At 42.3% G+C, this 17,352-nt stretch overlaps 1 protein-coding gene and 1 long non-coding RNA gene across 6 annotated transcripts in view; one reads left to right on the top strand and one right to left on the bottom strand.

Moving 5' to 3' along the window:
* The first annotated feature begins 539 nt into the window (after positions 1-539).
* slc25a47a (solute carrier family 25 member 47a) lies at positions 540-16,692 on the top strand. Of its 5 annotated transcripts, none has more exons than XR_009770337.1 (7): positions 540-708; positions 1,721-1,764; positions 1,841-1,912; positions 2,203-2,382; positions 2,710-2,965; positions 4,235-4,616; positions 16,402-16,692. XR_009770337.1 is itself a non-coding variant. In XM_061704984.1 (7 exons), exons 1-7 carry the CDS (start codon positions 672-674, stop codon positions 4,546-4,548), a joined length of 786 nt encoding a protein of 261 aa, XP_061560968.1. In that variant the 5' UTR covers positions 540-671; the 3' UTR covers positions 4,549-6,856. The 5 variants fall into 5 exon arrangements, 2 of the variants coding, with proteins under 2 accessions (XP_061560968.1, XP_061560967.1); XR_009770336.1 differs by lacking the exon at positions 16,402-16,692 and adding an exon at positions 5,993-6,856; XR_009770338.1 differs by lacking the exon at positions 16,402-16,692 and adding an exon at positions 4,948-4,961.
* The window catches only part of LOC133417310 (uncharacterized), a 28,718-nt gene continuing 13,483 nt past the window's right edge, over positions 2,118-17,352 (bottom strand). The window contains exons 3-4 of the long non-coding RNA XR_009770339.1: positions 5,250-5,301; positions 2,118-2,352 (exon numbers count right to left, since the gene is read on the bottom strand). This is a non-coding gene — a long non-coding RNA (uncharacterized LOC133417310). The remainder of the gene's footprint in view (positions 2,353-5,249; positions 5,302-17,352) is intronic.

The raw sequence follows: 17,352 nt of genomic DNA, 5'->3' as shown, positions 1-17,352 counted from the left end.
ACGAAGCCAACACCTGCGTTTATACATGTTTCTGTCCTGCGATTGGCTACCGCCGGGAAAGTGACGTCACGGAAGATGCAACTTTGATATTTTTGTTTCGAAAATTGACATGAAACAGCTCAGTATGTATTACACGAGGCAGTTTCTTTTTCATCACAGTAAAGTGAAATGAGATTGTAAACGACTAAGGTAGCTTTTTTAAAATTCAGTGCCGTTTTCGACATCAGCGCATATAAGAAAGTGACGTACTGGGCGGGGTTTGGAGATTTTTTTGACTAGTGGTCGGAATGACACAGCCCTGCTTGCGTCTTCTCGCCTGCCATTGGCTAGCGCAAGAAAAATGTGACGTTAAAATAGATGTGAGGTTAAATAGACCCAGGATAAACAATTTACTTCTGTGAAATGTCTTGGAAAGAGATTTTGAAGTACTGAAGGCGCCTGTTTTAATCGATACTTGCCCTTTTTGTTGTTGTTTTTCTTTTTTTTTTTGCCGTAAACCCGGAAGTGGTTCTGACGTTTGAAATTGTCATTCTACACTCCACACGTGATGTCGCGTCACAGTCTCGCACGCAAGGTTAAATTGATGCAGGGCGAGGAGTCGGCTCCGGAAAGGAGAATGGCGACATGCCCGGTAACCCATTAACCCCGGGTTGTGTCTACATGCTGACAGGATGCACGTCGCCGATTTCGTGTCCGGCTCGTTGGCAGGTAACAGCAAACGACAGTTACCTAACATCGACATAGTACACCGTAAAAGTAGCTATCAAGAACATGTAATAGTCCGTATTTGTCTTGTAACGTGATCGTTCGTCATAAAACAGAACAAAACTGACAAACGAGATTAAAGCTCGCCTATTTTCAATCGTATACTATATCACGGTGTAAATTGAGGCAAACGGCTTCCGTACTCACAGGAGGCGTGACTCGTCATTGGGTGGCCCAAGGCGAAGGCGTAGCTCGCTAGCTAGCTGTTTACGGACCCAAGGTAAACCCAGTGTACATCATCAGGAAACTTTATGTGCATTTCCTCATGTACTATACTTCTCTAGTTCAGTTTTGACAAAATGTGAGCGTGTACTTTAGGGCATTTTGTCCTGTCTTTTGGAAATTCTTACAGCTATCTGACAGTTTACGTTAGTGGCTTAAATAAAAGTTGTTGTTTTTTAATGCCCCCACATTGTTCAGTGAACAGAGAGATTTTGAATATTGTTTTTTAAATGTTAAAAGGTTTAATTTGTGAATCACGATAGATGAAGAATGTTAATGCTTTTATGTGTGTGAATTAAGACTAAAATGCGAATAATTAATTTAAATCCAATGAAACATTTTTTTAAAGTCATTTTTTTACTGGACTTTTGAGGCGTACTCGAAATCTCGGACCCCCGGGCAACTGCCCCTGATTGTACTTACAAGAAAGAAAAGTCGTAATGTTGTGTGACTAATGAAGTGATGTCGGGAGGGGAAAAAAAATGAAATCACCGTTTTAAGAATACATTTGCAAAGTTACATAACTAAAGAAGTGAAGTGATTCTGATTTTGACCAAGTTGCCATGTCAGAAGGCAGTGAGGTTACGGGAACGTTAGGAAGGCAAATAAATGTTGCAAGAAAAAGCTTGCGGGGTTACAAGAATCAAGTGAGGATACAAGAAAGTTGTAATGTTACGAGAATGACATTACAACTGCGTGCGTGCCCTTGATGCTCTTTTCTTTCTTTGTGCAGGGGCCTGTGGCCTGATTGTGGGATACCCTCTGGACACTGTCAAGGTGCACGTTTTTTAAATGTGCAATTGCAAATATGATTCTAAAATAAATGTAAAGCTCATCTGCATCCCTTCTCCAGGTCCGGATACAAACCCAAAGACAGTTCACGGGAATATGGCAGTGTATCGCCGCCACGTTTTCCAAAGAAGGGGTGAGTGGAAACGCGCACTTCATTAGGTACATCGGCACAAGGCAAGAGCTCAGTTCGGCGTTCATTTGACTATTTGTTATGTTTGTGGCAGTAATACAGCAATAAAAAAAAAAATCCCTCCTCTTGCTGTTATTTACTGTGATTCCAGTAGGACCTTAGTGCTACGAAACTGAATGCAAACAACAACAAAAAACAATCGCTTGAAAATCAGCATTTATAGCAGCGGCACAAATGATGAACGGCAATAAAGTGGCGCTTCACTGTATTAAGGATTTCTGTGACGTCACCAGGCGCACGGCTTCTTCAAAGGCATGTCGCTGCCGATGGCGACCATCTCCGTCACGTCCTCGGTGGCGTTCGGCACCTACAGGAACTGTCTGCAGTGTCTGAAGCAGGCGCGAGGGGCCGCCCACGGCCCCGGCACCAAGCCGGAGATCTTCCTGTCGGGGTTGGTGGGCGGAATAATGCAGGTAAGCAATAAGACTACACAGTAAGGCTAAAATTTGAATGGCGCAAAAAAAAAAAAAAAAAAAAAATGGTTTCATATGCAACACCACACAAGACTCGCTTTGGGTAGTTTCCATAGAACAAAAGCACAAAAAGGCAAATTTGTTTAAATAAAGAATTGTTCCTTTTAAGGGGACACTGTAAATTGTTTTCAGCGTAACGGTTTTGGTTTGTGATGTTCTCGCGAAAAGAATGTAAATAATAATAATATCACCTTGCGAGTGTACTACAGAAAATGGATAGATGGATAATAATAATATCACGACCTGACCTGTGACCTCCCCGGCAAGATGTTGCTGGTCGCGCCCGGTGACATGGTCAAAGTGCGCCTCCAGTGCCAGACGGAGTCCGTGCGGCGAGGGACCAAGCCCAAGTACCGCGGCCCGCTCCACTGTCTGCTGAGCATCCTCAAAGAGGAGGGACTGCGGGGGCTCTACCGGGGGGCCATGCCGCTGGCGCTCAGGGACGGCCCCGGGTTCGCCATCTACTTTCTGACCTACAACACCGTTTGCGAACGGCTGACGGAGAGCGGAAAAGAGAAGCCAGGTGAAGCACGACGCTTGATCAATGTGATCAGATAATTCGGGTTTATTTGCCAGCGGATTCCGTAGCGCAAAGTGTGTCAAAGCTTACACTGACAACACGGCTGCGGACAGGGGAGCACTAACGTACAAACGGATTATCAGTGGAGCAGACTTATTTCGCGACTTTTCCAACAGCTATAGTTATAAAAAAAAGCGACTTTAATTTCCACGAAGAAACGGACTAAGGGGAATCTTTTCATGTTGTTTTGAGACGAAAGGAAGTTGGTGGAAGGCTCTGTACATTGACAATGACATTTATATGTTGCAAAAGTTCCGAAGAAAGACATGAGTTAAAAAAAATGCTTTTGGAAGAGAGTCATTTTTAAGTGACCTTAATCTTTTGAATTTAAACTATATTGTGCTTGCCACGTGTGTGTATATTGTACATTGTATGCTCCATTGTGTATTTTGTATTGTATCATTATCTTCTGAAAAAACAAATATTTCTGTGGAAGTTGAACCATGATAATAATGGTGGAGGAAATGGGAACTAGCTGGAAATTTCTTTTGATAATGCTATTGGCATTTGCTTTGTCTATAAGTGAAGGGTTGGTGGGGAATCAATTAAGATCCAAATCAAATTCTTGTGTAAAACATTGGCCATATCACCCTGCCCTCGCTTGACCACCATCATGTTAAAGTAGATGTTGATGGGAGGAGGGGGGGGGGCTAAGTCGACCACAGAAATTGTTGCCGCGGGGCAATAAAAAATATGAATAAAAGCATATTTGCGCCATCCGGAACCATTAAGCCACTGTCCACGTTTACCGTACGGACATTTGTTGCAGACGGACGCACTGTTGGGCCAGTGAAAACATTGCTAAAAACGACAGTGTGTCAAGTGCTTTTTAGGTCACTATTAGATGTGTAATATACAATTAACGTGATTGTACGAGTGAGCGAATCTTAGTGGTTTTAATTTTATTTTTTTTACCTAAAATGGTAATCACTAGTGCACTAATGCTAATCGTGAATGCTAACTGTTTAGCAAAGGCTGATTTTGTCTCAGATTCTGTGGAGAGTTTATACCAAACACAGTACCGACATACGCAGTTTAAGGATAGAAGTCCAGCCCTCATAAATAAGAATACAATGCATGTTAGTTGTAAAAATAAAAAAAGTACATTAAAAGATTGGGGGGGGAATTTTTGTTGTTGTTGAAATATCTATAGGATAATTACTTCGAAAGAGATTGGATAGTGACGGGCGTAGTTGACATTTTCTCTTGCAGCCTGGAGCGCAGTGATGTTGGCCGGTGGCTTTGCGGGAATGATGGCGTGGTCCATGAGCACGCCTATGGACGTGATCAAGGCACGGCTGCAGGTGGATGGCATCCGGGGGATGCGGCGCTACAGGGGGCTCGTCCACTGCATTGAGGAAACGGTGCGCAGCGAGGGTGTGGGCCTCTTCATCCGGACCATGGGCATCAACTGCCTACGCGCCTTCCCCGTCAACATGGTGGTGTTTGTCACTTACGAGCTTTTTACCGGCCTCCTGCAGGCCGCGCCAGACGGCACCGCACCCCCTCCGGTGGGCTTGGAATAAGAGCACACATCCTGTTGACTGTTTAAGGCAGGGGTTCTTAAACGTTTGGGTCCAGAGACCCCTCACAGGTGAGAACTTTTTCCAACAACCCCCTCATAATCGCAATGCCAATATGTTGTGTACGTGTAAATGACACAAGAATTTAAAAAGTTGCCAGTTTTGGAGAGGAAAAGTTGGTCAGAAATCCATATTTTTGGAGAGAAAAACTTACAAGGTTATGAGAATAAAAATGTATTGGGAAAAAAATGGTATTTTGGCAGTGTAAAAAGTTGTAATCTTACAAGAACTAGATGGTTATATTATGATTTTGAAGTATTTAAAACCTCTTTTGTTCTTCAAAAATAGGACTTTATTTCTGTAATCCATCCATCCATTTTCGATACCGCTTATCCTCACTAGGGTCGCGGGCTGCTGGAGCCCATCCCAGCTATCTTTGAGCGCATTCATGCAATGCCTTTTCAAATAAAAAAAAATCAGCTGGTGATACATTATATCATATCAGAGATTTGAATTGGCTCCAAGTTAAGATTAATGAGTTGATTGTTTTTCTTTTATTGGCACAACGCAACCTGTTGATATAAAACGTCGACACACCCGTGTTGAAAGGCCAGGCTTTTGAGATATTGGGAAAAAATGAGAAAACGATAAATCATTTCCTGATTTCAACCTGAACTTTACCACTTATCACCAGAACATCTTACCTGCAAGGTGGTGGCAGCATCATGCTTTGGGTCTGTTTATCTTCCACTGGACCTGCAGCCATAGATAAGGTGGAGGGAATTATGAACAGTTCAAAATAACAGTTAGTGTTGGCACAAAACTTCTAGAAAGTTTTTTTATATATACAGAAAGAGCATACTAGAATGTCTGAACTTTATTTGGGGTTAATCAAAAGTGCTTTCAATGGCGGCAGGTGTGTGAGACTCCCATTTACCATGAATTTAAATGTAATTGGTTGATTCGGGACACAGGCACATCACCAGATATAGAAGGGGTGTGCGCACTTGTGCAACCCCTTTGTCTTAGTTGGCAAAAGGTTTTGAAATGCTTCATCTTGCTCTAATTTATTTTTATATCGCAAAGTCCTGGCATTCAAACAGGGGTGTGTTGACATTTTATATATATTTTTTTTTTTTTTTTTTTTAGAAATGATTGAACATAATTTATTACAAATAATTTAGCAGACCCCATTTTAAGAACCACTGGTTTAAGAAGTTGAACACGTCAATTAAAAAAGAAAAAAAAAATCCCATTAGAATTCAACTGATTTGGGTATATAGGTAATGTTTTAGAAGCTCATTGTCATGCAGGTGCAAAATAATAATATTAATAATAATAATGCATGGGTAACGGGTAGAAGTAGTAAAACCCCCAAAACATATATTGGACATGTTTTGTACCATCCATCCATCCATCCATTTTCTTTACCGCTTCTCCTCACTAGGGTCGCGGGCTGCTGGAGCCTATCCCAGCCATCATCGGGCAGGAGGCGGGGTACACCCTGAACCGGTCGCCAGCCAATCGCAGAGCACATAGAAACAAACAACCATTCGCACTCACATTCATACCTACGGGCAATTTAAGAGTCTTCAATCAACCTACCACGCATGTTGTTGGGATGTGGGAGGAAACCGGCGTGCCCGGAGAAAACCCACGCAGGCACGGGGAGAACATGCAAACTCCACACAGGCGGGGCCGGGGATTGAACCCCGGACCTCAGAACTGTGAGGCGGGTGTGCTAACCGGTCTTGCACCGTGCCGGCACGTTTTGTACCATATGAAAAACAATTAAAATCTGAAGACAATCAAATTTTTTTCAAATTCTGAGGGTCCACGTTTTGTTGTTTGTTTACTTATATACTGTTGTGTTAAATATGTGACTATGTCACGGACGCTCGGGTACACTTACTTCATTGTTAGGCTAAAGTTAAGCAATAGCCACCTGTGGCCTGTAGAGGGCGCTCCCGGCCAGCTAATTGTAGCCGAAGGCTGGTAAGAACTGCAAAAAAAAAAAAAAAAAAAAAAAAGCTGCAACACCGCATATTACCATGCATATTTTATTATGACTTTTTTTGATAAACTGTGCTTTAAAAGTCTCACAGGCCTATCAGTGTGGGATGATTTTCCTAATATGATTGCTGCATTTATTCATAATTTGACAATGGGTGCCTTGAGTAATAAAGGTGATTCATTAAACTGTGTTATGTTGTTAAAAAAAAAAATAGGCAAGCGGGAAGTGGCTTGTGAAATTTCACACTTGTGGAAAATTATGGGGACATTGTAAACCTAAAAAAAAAAAAAAAAAGGGAGTAAATTATGTAGGGAATACAAATATCGTCCTATGGAGAGACTGCCAAATTGTATACAGTTGCAGATTCTGGCATGTGTAATATGTTCAGCATGGCGCCCCAAAATTGCTACGTGAAATGGTTTTGTGTTGTGTAATGGCAGGACATGTCTGTCAAATATGTACTTACAAATGTAAATGACAGCAGCGAGGAACACAAAAGGAAAATCCACGTTACACAACCAATTACAATTGCAATGTCATTCGCTGGCGTTTGTGTGGAGAAGTGGCGCCCCCTTGTGGAAGAATTCCTCTCTTGCTGTCTCTGTGCCACAAGCAGGGATGACATTTTCAAAGGTCAAGTGAATAAAAGCCTACCTGAGGTCAACCATGTCTCAGGAATGTTTAACTGGCCTCAGCATCAGCAGGTCACTTGGAACCTGAACCCTTTTCACTGCAAACGCGTTTTTGACGAGGTGTCATCCATGGCGTGTTCGTTATTAGGTTTTGTGTTTGCATGCGTAACTGCCTCGTGTTTATCCTTGCCAGCCTGCAATAAAGACCCACCAGAAAATATTCACATGTGAAACGTTCGAGCAGCGGACAAGGTCTGATAACCGTAAACAAAAACCCTTTAAATACTTTGAGCATTTGTTTCCAACACGCGTTTTATGTTTTTTTTTTTTAATTTAACGATAAGAGGCTTTGTGGCGCCTCTAAAAACGTGTTTAGCAGGTTCTGGTTACCTCACGCAGCAATTACATCAACTTTATGGCCTTTACAAACCAATTTCTTCCCCAATTTGGAACCTCGCTAAAATTCTAGGAATCAGACTCGGTACCGCGAAGTGGTGGGAAAAAAAAATCCTGAATGTTGCCTTTTGTTAGCTGCTTTTGATTAAAGCCTGCGTGTCATTTGGCCCGGGGGGGCAACAATGAAACACAATCAAGCCAGAAAACATTTCCAGTGGATTCGACTGTATTTCCTCAAATAGTGGAAGGCACTTTATGCACTCAACTGCAGACAGGACGTGTTTATTCAATCGAGAACTGTACAAATGATTGCGTATCGAAACGGCAGACGAGCAAGAACGTCGTGGCAGTTGAAGCATAGTCGGTGACAGAAGTGGGCCTCGAAACGGACCGCATGTAGTAAACGACTTCCATGCACAGTTTGAATGGCAATGTGGAGATAACGTCTTTAACGCTGAGAAGCGTTCCAGTTGAAGCAAAAAAAAGTTCCATGCGCAGTATTAAAGGTGTTCTCTTATTGCGATATACCGGTTACATTGTTTAATATTATTCCCCAAATGCACAAATCAAGCCTCCACCCCAGTAAAGTCAGATTGGGTGAAAAACAAACGGGACGATTCGGTCACATTCATGGAAATGATGAAGCAAAAACGACACCGGTGGCACTTTTCCAGGGTCAGTGGCTTTGTGAGATCATTACCATTCACAGCAGCACACTGACATCACGTCTTCACATTAAAGCTTAAGCAGACAACACCAGCTGTGGGCTTGGAAGAAACCCCCCCCCAAAAAAAACCATGGTGCCCCTTTTCGCGCCAATTGCAGTCTGGGCTATTTTGGGACGTCTGCGCTCTCACGGCGGTGACGTGTGCTGCTGGGTAAAAATTTGCAGCAGCTCGGGCCGCCCCGGGCCCCGGCGGAAGCCGCACATGGGCGCGATCGGCAGGGGGGAAGGGAGGAAGATGAGAGAGAGCGATGGGGAGTTTACCGATAGTGAACGATGTCATGTTACAAAGAGTGCAATTCAGCAGGCGGCGAGGCGATTCATAAAATGAGGCTTTAAAGATAACATCTTCCAGACCAAGTAATCTAATCTAACTTCTTTTTTAAACACAAAGAAAATGATCATGTTTCTCTCGCAAGGGACCTAAAATAAGATCCTCTAATCAGAATTTTCTGACTCGAATCAGAACAAATCTTAGAATATCATGCTACTTACTCTATTCGGAAAAGAGCTGCAACTGCTGACACGCATTGACTTTAAAAAAATACAAAAACACGTCACGATTTGAAGCTTGTGTTTCAAGCCTGTGCATAAGAAAGCGTCCGAGAGCCGAGCTCGACGAGCTGCGCGGATGTTCACGGCAACGCCACAACCGAAGCCGGAAAGGAGGCGACCGCGGCTGAATGAATGGGAGAAAGTTGAGCCGGATCCAACACGGCGTGGCAGATGATGAGAGCTAGCCCGCTAGCCAGCCAGGAGGCAGCTGATCCCAGGCAGCAAGGGTTTACGGCACCAAAATGCACAAAACCAAGCCGGGTTCTACCTTTGGCCGCGGTATGGTGAGGGATCCTGGTTAATGTAAGCCATTTTAAACTAAAAGGAAATACTTCTCCCGAGGGAGAAGCGGCAGCCAAAACGCGCCAGCGTACAGTTTTTCCGGTTGAAGGGATTTTTAAATGATCAAATTGGAGTCTTCATTTTGGAATAGTACAAGAACTAACGATTCGATTCCGATTCGAATAACGAATCGGGATGTCGAGGCCGAGCGCGAGCACTAGTTCATACCCAATAATATACAAGCTAAAGTCGTCGCCAGATGCCTTTGAGATATAGTAGGTCAACATCAAGCAGGATTCAGAAAGGAAAGCAGATGCTGAGACCAGATCTTTACACTGAAGGACATTCATGAGCAAAGGCGGCAGTACGTGGATTTTACGGACTTCGGGAAAGCCTTCGACAGCCTACACACGAACACCCGCATAAGGAATACCGAGCGAGCGAGCGCTTTTATGTACTTCACATGCAGAGAGCACGAAAGGGCAACCATACGTTTCAAGTGAAAAAGTATATGACAGGAATGTGGATGTCGATAACGCTCTTTCACCTCGGGGTTGACTGAGTGATGAGACGAACATCTGAAGACTGACCAAGACGACTGCGCTGGTTGCTTTTCTCTACTTCGCTGACAGCTCGTTCGCTCAGTATGACTAATTTAGTATCTATGATATGCACAAGTTAATGTTACTAATGCAATGCTAGCATGCTGTACTTAGCATGTAGCATAGCGGATAATGACTAGCACGATAAAAGAATGTTAGAAGAACAACAACAATACCCATTAAAAAAGCTACTAGTGTGGAGTGTCCCGATGCAAAAACCTTCCTGTTCCCTTTCCATTATGCATCTGTCAGGCATCTTCAAAGGTGGATTAGTGTTATTTTAATGTAGTTTTATTACACACTATTAGGACACTTAGGAATGTTAAAACATGTCTGTACAGTTAATAAAAGTCTTGATTTTTAAAAGTGTGGGGGGGAGGGGGGGGGGGTGAATACATACATTTTAATCAAATAATCTTTGGTAAAACATCCAAAATGAATGCAACAAATATTATAGGACTCTTGAAAATGTAAATTCTTGTTGGACCAGATTAAAGAACGGAGCAAACCGTATGCGGTCTGTGGTCTGAACAATCATCAGTGAGATCATTGCGGTTGAATATACAAGTGGCTATGGTGGGTGGCTATTTCCTGGGAACGGCCCATTTAAGTCAGGCACACAAAGTTGCAGACATTTGGAGCTTGTTCTTTGACAAACCCGTCTGAATGAATTTGCCCAAATGATGGGTGAAGTTGAATTCCGAAGCTTTTTTACCCCGGGGCCATCGAAGGTGGCAGGAAAAAGTCTCAAGGACCACTGCTCCAAATGGAACAGGAAGATGGCCATTTTGGAGGTCTAAGCATAACGATACAATCGAGTGCTGAAGCTGGATCTCAACGCTAGCGAATAAATGCTCAAAGTGTTGGCGACGGTCAGTACGCCACACTAGCATCTTAATCATCGGTACACGTGACCGTGGAGCCAGCTTTGTTGGAGGCCGAGCACCTTCACCAGCGTGCCTCGCGAGAGACCGATTCAAGCGGGCGTCAGTATACCCGCATGAACTCCCGGGCTCAGGAGGGCACCGGGCTTCCTTACAAAAGAAGCCTTGTTTTGTCTTCCCGCCGGCACGGCTTCAAACCGCCGTTTGACGCTGACCTCCCTTTGACATCAAAATAATAATCGGGACCCAATTAATTGCATAACCTATCAGATCGTCTCGCTGTTTTCGTCCAGGCCACGACGCTCAATTACGCACGGCCGCTATTTTTTTGCATTATGTGGCGCATCATTCCCAATCCCTGCGTCACAGCCGTGTTTGTCCAACAACACCAGCCTACTTTATAATTGAATGTGGGAAAGGGGGGCAACTTTTTATCCCACAACAAACAAACAATGCTGTTCTCATGCCGTGTGAAGCATTGAATTTGACATATGGAGAATGCGGTGGATGTTGGCCAGAATAATGGCCGACATTCCTCCATGGAGCACTTTGACAGTTGGATAATGGCGCTCGCTTCGCCGCTCAGACCTTTGCTCTGGTCGGTGTCTTCAGTGCTACAAACTTACTGATGCTTGGTGGGGATCTCCAATGGTTTACCCATGAAACATTCATGGTGCTTCAGCAATTTTTGAAATCTGCTTTTTCTAAATCTTGGGTGTGTTGTTGAAGTCTAAGGACCACTGACTTTAAAATAAAAACATTTTAATTTTGTACTTGAGTACATTTCAGTGTCATTTTTTAATAATTAAAGACCCTGTGAATTCAGATGTGTTCCTAAATACATTATATATGTTTGAAAATGATGGCAGAAAACGTGCTAAGACTAAGAACTGAGGTACTCAATTGTGGAAATATAGTGATTTTTTTTTGGGGGTGTGTGCGTGGCTAAAATGGTCCTCTGTGACGCACTTAGGAGTATGTCATGAGTTGCCCCTCCCCCTACTAACCACCTTCGTCCACATCAGCAGTTATCCGACACGATCGCAATGTGCAGTTAGCTAGCTAGCTATTCCTCAAACCCAAAAAAGCATCTTCCCTTCGGATAGTCAACTGACGTGGCCGCTTTAGAGCGCCTCGTCGTCGGCCGTGAATGCATGCACATCGCGGCGAGCTGGCAATAGCCAGTGTGTGGACTGGGGCTTCGCACTGGCATGGCCGCTTTAGAGCGCCTCGTTGTCGCGGTGTGACGACCTGGTGAGATTTATTACAGCCACCGAAGGCTCAGGACTTATTTTAACGGAGTTTTTGCACATTTAGTGACGTAAAAAGTGGGAGTACATTTGTCACCTTTGGGTTTCAGTCGCACACTAACACGGTTCTCTTACAGTAAAGTTCACGCCAGGTCTCTGGTGCAGAAGCTCCCCCGCCCGCCCCGCTCACTAGTTATCGTAGCAAAGAGTAAACAGGTCACCCGAGCGTGTTTTCCAGCTCGTACAAAAGGCCGAACGCAGCAGGCTGGCATCGCACAACCAGCCCTGGTATTCTTTGGATATCAGCAAACAGTCGTAAGCGCTCCAAATTAAAAAGCTGCCCTACTTAAAGTCTTTTGTGGAGAAAGCGGCCCAACTGTCGCTTGGGTCCGGGACCAAGTATCTCCCCGCTGTTACCTTTGTGGGGTCATGAGAACAAACGCTGGGCCCTTATTAAGCCTAATTGTCAGCATCCATCTGGAGAGCTGGCACGGCCGCAAACCAAATAGCAACACTGAATGACTTTGACCAAATTCCTTTTGTTTGGGCTACTTTGCATGACGCTGCCTCAATGAGCCTCCGTCCCCTCGGCCAGTAGGGTGGGGCACAGATACATTTTTGTCAGCCTCTCTGAATATTTTCCATGAGTGGGGAAACAACAACAATAAAAAGCCTCACTAGGAAAGAAAGAAGGAACTCGTCCACGTAGCGTTTGGTAGCAAACACAAAGTAGCCAACGCTAGCGCATCGGTCACATATCTAGCATCCATCGATATCCATTTCATGACCACCCATTAAAAATCATCTAAAGTCAACCAGCATAGCGACACATGCTTCACATCTCATCCTCCTCCGTACTATAAGCAAACTGCGACAAATACATTTTGTCAAGCTGTGGCCTACTTGACGACTAAACTGGTGGGGAAAGGCACCAGGCTACTTCCTTTCTGGTTACCTAGCAACCAGTTCCAAATATGGGCAAGCCGCCGTCATCTCCGCGTCATCCTTCGTCCTGCCCCTGCTGTTGGCACGGCGCACTACGATGCGTAAGTACCTCACAACATCTTTGTCATGAACTCCGGTGAGTCACGTGTACTCGCTGCGATCACGTCTTATCAGTCGAGTGTATTTGCCTTTGCTGTTACTTCAATTGTAAATACACGGGAGAGGCTTCAGTCAATAGACTTAACACACATACTAACACGTACATTTTCACCTCACTGTTACAAACAGCTGCCATTACACGTTACTGCCCCCACCCCCCTCCCTCCCTCTCAAAAAAGAAAAAAAAAATCAAGCAGAGAATTTGACTTTTTGAAGACACACTATGTAATTACTGGAGTGTGGATACACTGACACTTACCACTCCTCACCAGCAGAGGGAACCCTTGTATCAGGAAGTTATCTTGCCAGCCAGCCATCTCGCTACAGTATCTCATTTACTAATATCTTTTACAGGGCAGGGAAGTAGGGAGCAATATTTGGCTGTCTTAAGTTGAAATGGATGTCAGATGGATCACGAGAAGGCAGAAGAATAAGGGAAGTTGGGTGACTATGTTAATACAGTATTAACTACAATTAAATCAAACAAAATGTGATTCAAATATATGCTGTATCTTCACTAAGAACATAAGGACAAAGATTAGAACTTTTAACTAATCAACAAATATTTGAATTTACATTTGGTTTGATTTAATTTGATTAACTACAATTCATTTACATTTTTTAAAATTTTATACATTGAATTTAATGTATTTTTTGTTTATGTATTTACTTTAAGCATATTTTTCATTTTTCATTTAATTAATAGTGTATTTGTTATTAATTTAATTGCACTTTAAAAAAAATATTTTTTAATCATAAAATACAAAAGTTTTAGTTTTTTGAATTTTCCTTTATTTATTATAAGTGATTACATTTTTATATTTGACAAACCTAAAGAAAACTATTATTTGCCTCAGCTGGGTTCCAATAGCGACCTTTTGTTAGACATTTGTTTTAACTAAAAGTGTTCAAACCAGAGCCTTATAATGTATTAATTTCAATTACTCAACTAGGCAAACTTTTATATATATATATATATATATATATATATAAACACATTGCTTAATTATCTTTGTTTCCAGCATTAGCATTCCGAGTACACAGATGGCCCAAAGGCCTTCTTCATCTTCTGTGAATTGTTTTCACAGTCGACAAGATTTTGTAAGATAAAACGCACAAAAAACATTTGAAATTAAACAGTATTTATCACTATTTATCTGTCAAGTCAAAATGACTGTTTGAACAAATATGACAAGAAGTGTTTGTTTTGGGGGGGGGGGGGGGGGGAATTGCAAACTCCCCCTTTCAAATGTTGCGTTTGTGTATTCATATTCAGATTTGGCTCCTCACATGTAACATGTTAGGTCATTGACAGAAAGTGCAACTGCCTTGTGCGCTAGCCACACGTCAACTCCGTAAACAAACACAGTGCTGCTCAGCATCTGGCTAGCGGGTGTTATGGCTAGAAATATGCTTTTGTCAGTAAGTCAAACCTAAAAAGAAGACAAACCATTGATGTGGCACTTTCCTAAAAAGTAGAATAACTATTGATTTTGCAATTTTCTTAAAAAGAAGACAAACCGTTGATATTGCACTCCCCTAAGAAAGAAGAGAAAATTTAGATGTTGCACTTTCTTAAATAAATGACTAAGTCAATATGTTGCACTTTTCTAAAGAGAAGACAAACTATTTCTTTTGGACCTTCTTTAAAAGAAAACAAACTATCGATACTTTCCTAAAAAGAAGAAAAACTATGGATGTTGCATTTTACTAAAAAAGAAGGCAAACGATTGATGTTACACTTTCATAAGACAAATTGTTGATGTTGCACTTTGCTTAAAAGTTTTTTTTTTTTTTAAAGTTGACCGTCCTTAATCATGACAAACTATTGATGTTCCAGTTAAACTATTCATAATTGCATTTTCTATAAAAGAAGACAAACTGTTGATGTTGCACTTTCCTAAAAAGATGGAAAACTAGTGACATTTGCACTTAAATTTTATTGAGGTTGCCTTTTCCTAAAAATAAGACATACTATTAATGTTGCACTTTCCTAAAAAGAAGACAATCAATTGATGTTCTATCCGAACAAGAAGAAGAACAATTGGTGGTGCACTTTCCTTAAACAATTGATGTTGAACTTTTCTAATCATGACAAACTATTGATGACTTCACTTTCCTAAAAAGACGACAAACTGTTGATGCTGCACTTTCCTCAAAAGAAAAGCTTGAATCAGTCACAAATGGTTAAATGTTATCGGCTTTTCTTTGGGAGGATCTATTTTTTTTCCACCCAGTTTCTTAGGGTCGGGTCAGGTCAGAAGTCGCGTCCTCAAGCGTTGGCTCGGAGATTGTCCAAAAACAAAACAAAAAAACCTTCCGCATGCGTGCGGACGCCAAGGCATGATGGCGTCGCGCAATCGAAGATGTCGTGGGAGTCCAACTCGGTTAGTGTGGATGTAAATACAGACAAGAATCAAGCGTTCGCGAATAATTCATGAGGCGGATTCCGCGAGAAAAAGACGAGATGTTTCGCATAGCTTCAGCGCTCGTGCCGAACCCAACGCGGCGCGTCGGTGAGTTACGTGAGCGTTCGGTGCGCCAAGAGGCGGGGAAGGTGAGCCGAGGACAGCACAAGAAAAGGAGAGAGTGCACTAGAGGACAGGAAATGTCGAAGACAAAGAAAGCCAGAGGAAAAACGATCGGGGACAGAAAGGAAAACCTGGAGGACATCATTAATCATCAAATACCAATACTGATGCTACTACAAAATACTCAAAACAAAATGAAAAAAATATTTGTATCATCATCATCATACAAACAGGCAAATCTATAAAAATGAAGAAATGATATATGATGTATTTGTAAAATGGATACAAACCCAAAAATATTTGTGTATTTATTACTTTCTGTTATATAACATTGCAAAAACAATATAGATAATTTGTTTCTATAAGCTACGACTTAACCTGATCATCAATATTCAATTTATTCATTATACACAACAAAAAACAAATGACCACTACTACTAATGATGATCATCATAATAATAATAATAAAAACATATTTTTGTAGAGCACTTGTTATCAAAAAGGGGATTTACATCAGGAAATCAATTGAAGATCTTTTTAATTTAAGATATCAATTTAAGATATCCTTAAAATAAATTGGACTTTTCATTATTCCGTTTTTTATTATGGCATTATTATGGCATCTATTTAATTTATTATTTATGTTTCATATATATATATATATATATATATATATATATGCTTCTTTTATTTTTTACTGAATAAAATGTAAGTCTAATAACACCCCAAATCACAAAAAAGCACAGGCCAGTGCATCAAACGTAATTAATTCAAAATCTATTTAGTTTTTTCAAGCTACACAAGAGGGATAAAATAAGTAAAAGCAGGCCTTCTTATTTTTGTTCAAATGATTTAATTGCGGGTGTGGTTTGGATTGTGCAGGTGTCCGCCGGGCTGCGGAGCGAGTCTTCATGGTTGATGACCAAAGCGAATGCTATAGCGGAAGCCTCCAAGGCCATCTTGTGCTTTAACGACAGGATCCGAGCATTGCGCAGTCAGTTCCTGGAGCGATACACGATCTCCGAGCCCAAACGCAGCATTCGTGGAAACGTCTCAAGGGAAGGCGAGTACAAGAAGAACAGTGAAAAGCTGACAAAGCTCCAACGGGCATCTGTCGACGATTCCCGCTTCCAGTCGGCTACTTGGAAGAACATTTAGGGCTCCGGGGGAGGCTAACGCTCGTCTGACGCGGGACGACGGATTGCGGTGGGCCAAATGGGGGGTAGAGGGGGGAGGCTGAAATCATGTGGCAAACAAACACTGGGTCAAGTGGCGCAACAAGCTGGAACGTCTTCTCCTTCCAAAAACGAGGACATGGCGTCTCATAAACAGCGGCAAGGCGAGCAGGAGAAGTGTTGCAATGGCCAGCGCGTTCATCGCATGAGTCACACTTTGAAAACACCTGCTGCACACAGCTGGAAAACAACTACACGTACACTCGCACACGAAACACAGGTGGAGGACATAAATGTAACCAGAAACTTAACCCTATCATAACACCCAACACTAACCCTAACCCTAACAAACTCTGAGGTGAGAGACAGGTGGAGGGAATAAGTCTATACCTAACCTTAACATTCCCAAGACTTTCAGGGGAATATTCCCTGGACTGATGAGACGAAAGTTAACCTTTTTGGAAGGTGTGTGTCTTGTTACATCGAGCATAAATGCGACACGGCATTTTAGAAGGAAGAACATCATTCAGATCATCAAACATGGTAGCGGTGGGAGAGTGATGGTCTGGGGCTGCTCTGGTAATTCAGGACCTGGACGACTGTGATTGATGGAACCATGAATTCTGCTCTTTAACAGAATATCCGGAAGGAGAATGTT

Source organism: Phycodurus eques, chromosome 18 (assembly GCF_024500275.1).
Source record: "Phycodurus eques isolate BA_2022a chromosome 18, UOR_Pequ_1.1, whole genome shotgun sequence".
NCBI lineage: Eukaryota > Metazoa > Chordata > Actinopteri > Syngnathiformes > Syngnathidae > Phycodurus > Phycodurus eques.
The sequence above is the reverse complement of the archived record's forward strand: the minus strand, read 5'-3'. Positions and strand labels throughout refer to the sequence as shown.

Bases quoted from the DNA above. Each gene is read 5' to 3' on its own strand.
- slc25a47a (XM_061704983.1), top strand. From the start codon at position 672: ATGCACGTCGCCGATTTCGTGTCCGGCTCGTTGGCAG. The intron at 709-1,720 runs GTAACAGCAAAC...TTCTTTGTGCAG, and splicing joins CGTGTCCGGCTCGTTGGCAG to GGGCCTGTGGCCTGATTGTG. The intron at 2,383-2,709 runs GTAAGCAATAAG...CTCCCCGGCAAG, and splicing joins TGGTGGGCGGAATAATGCAG to ATGTTGCTGGTCGCGCCCGG.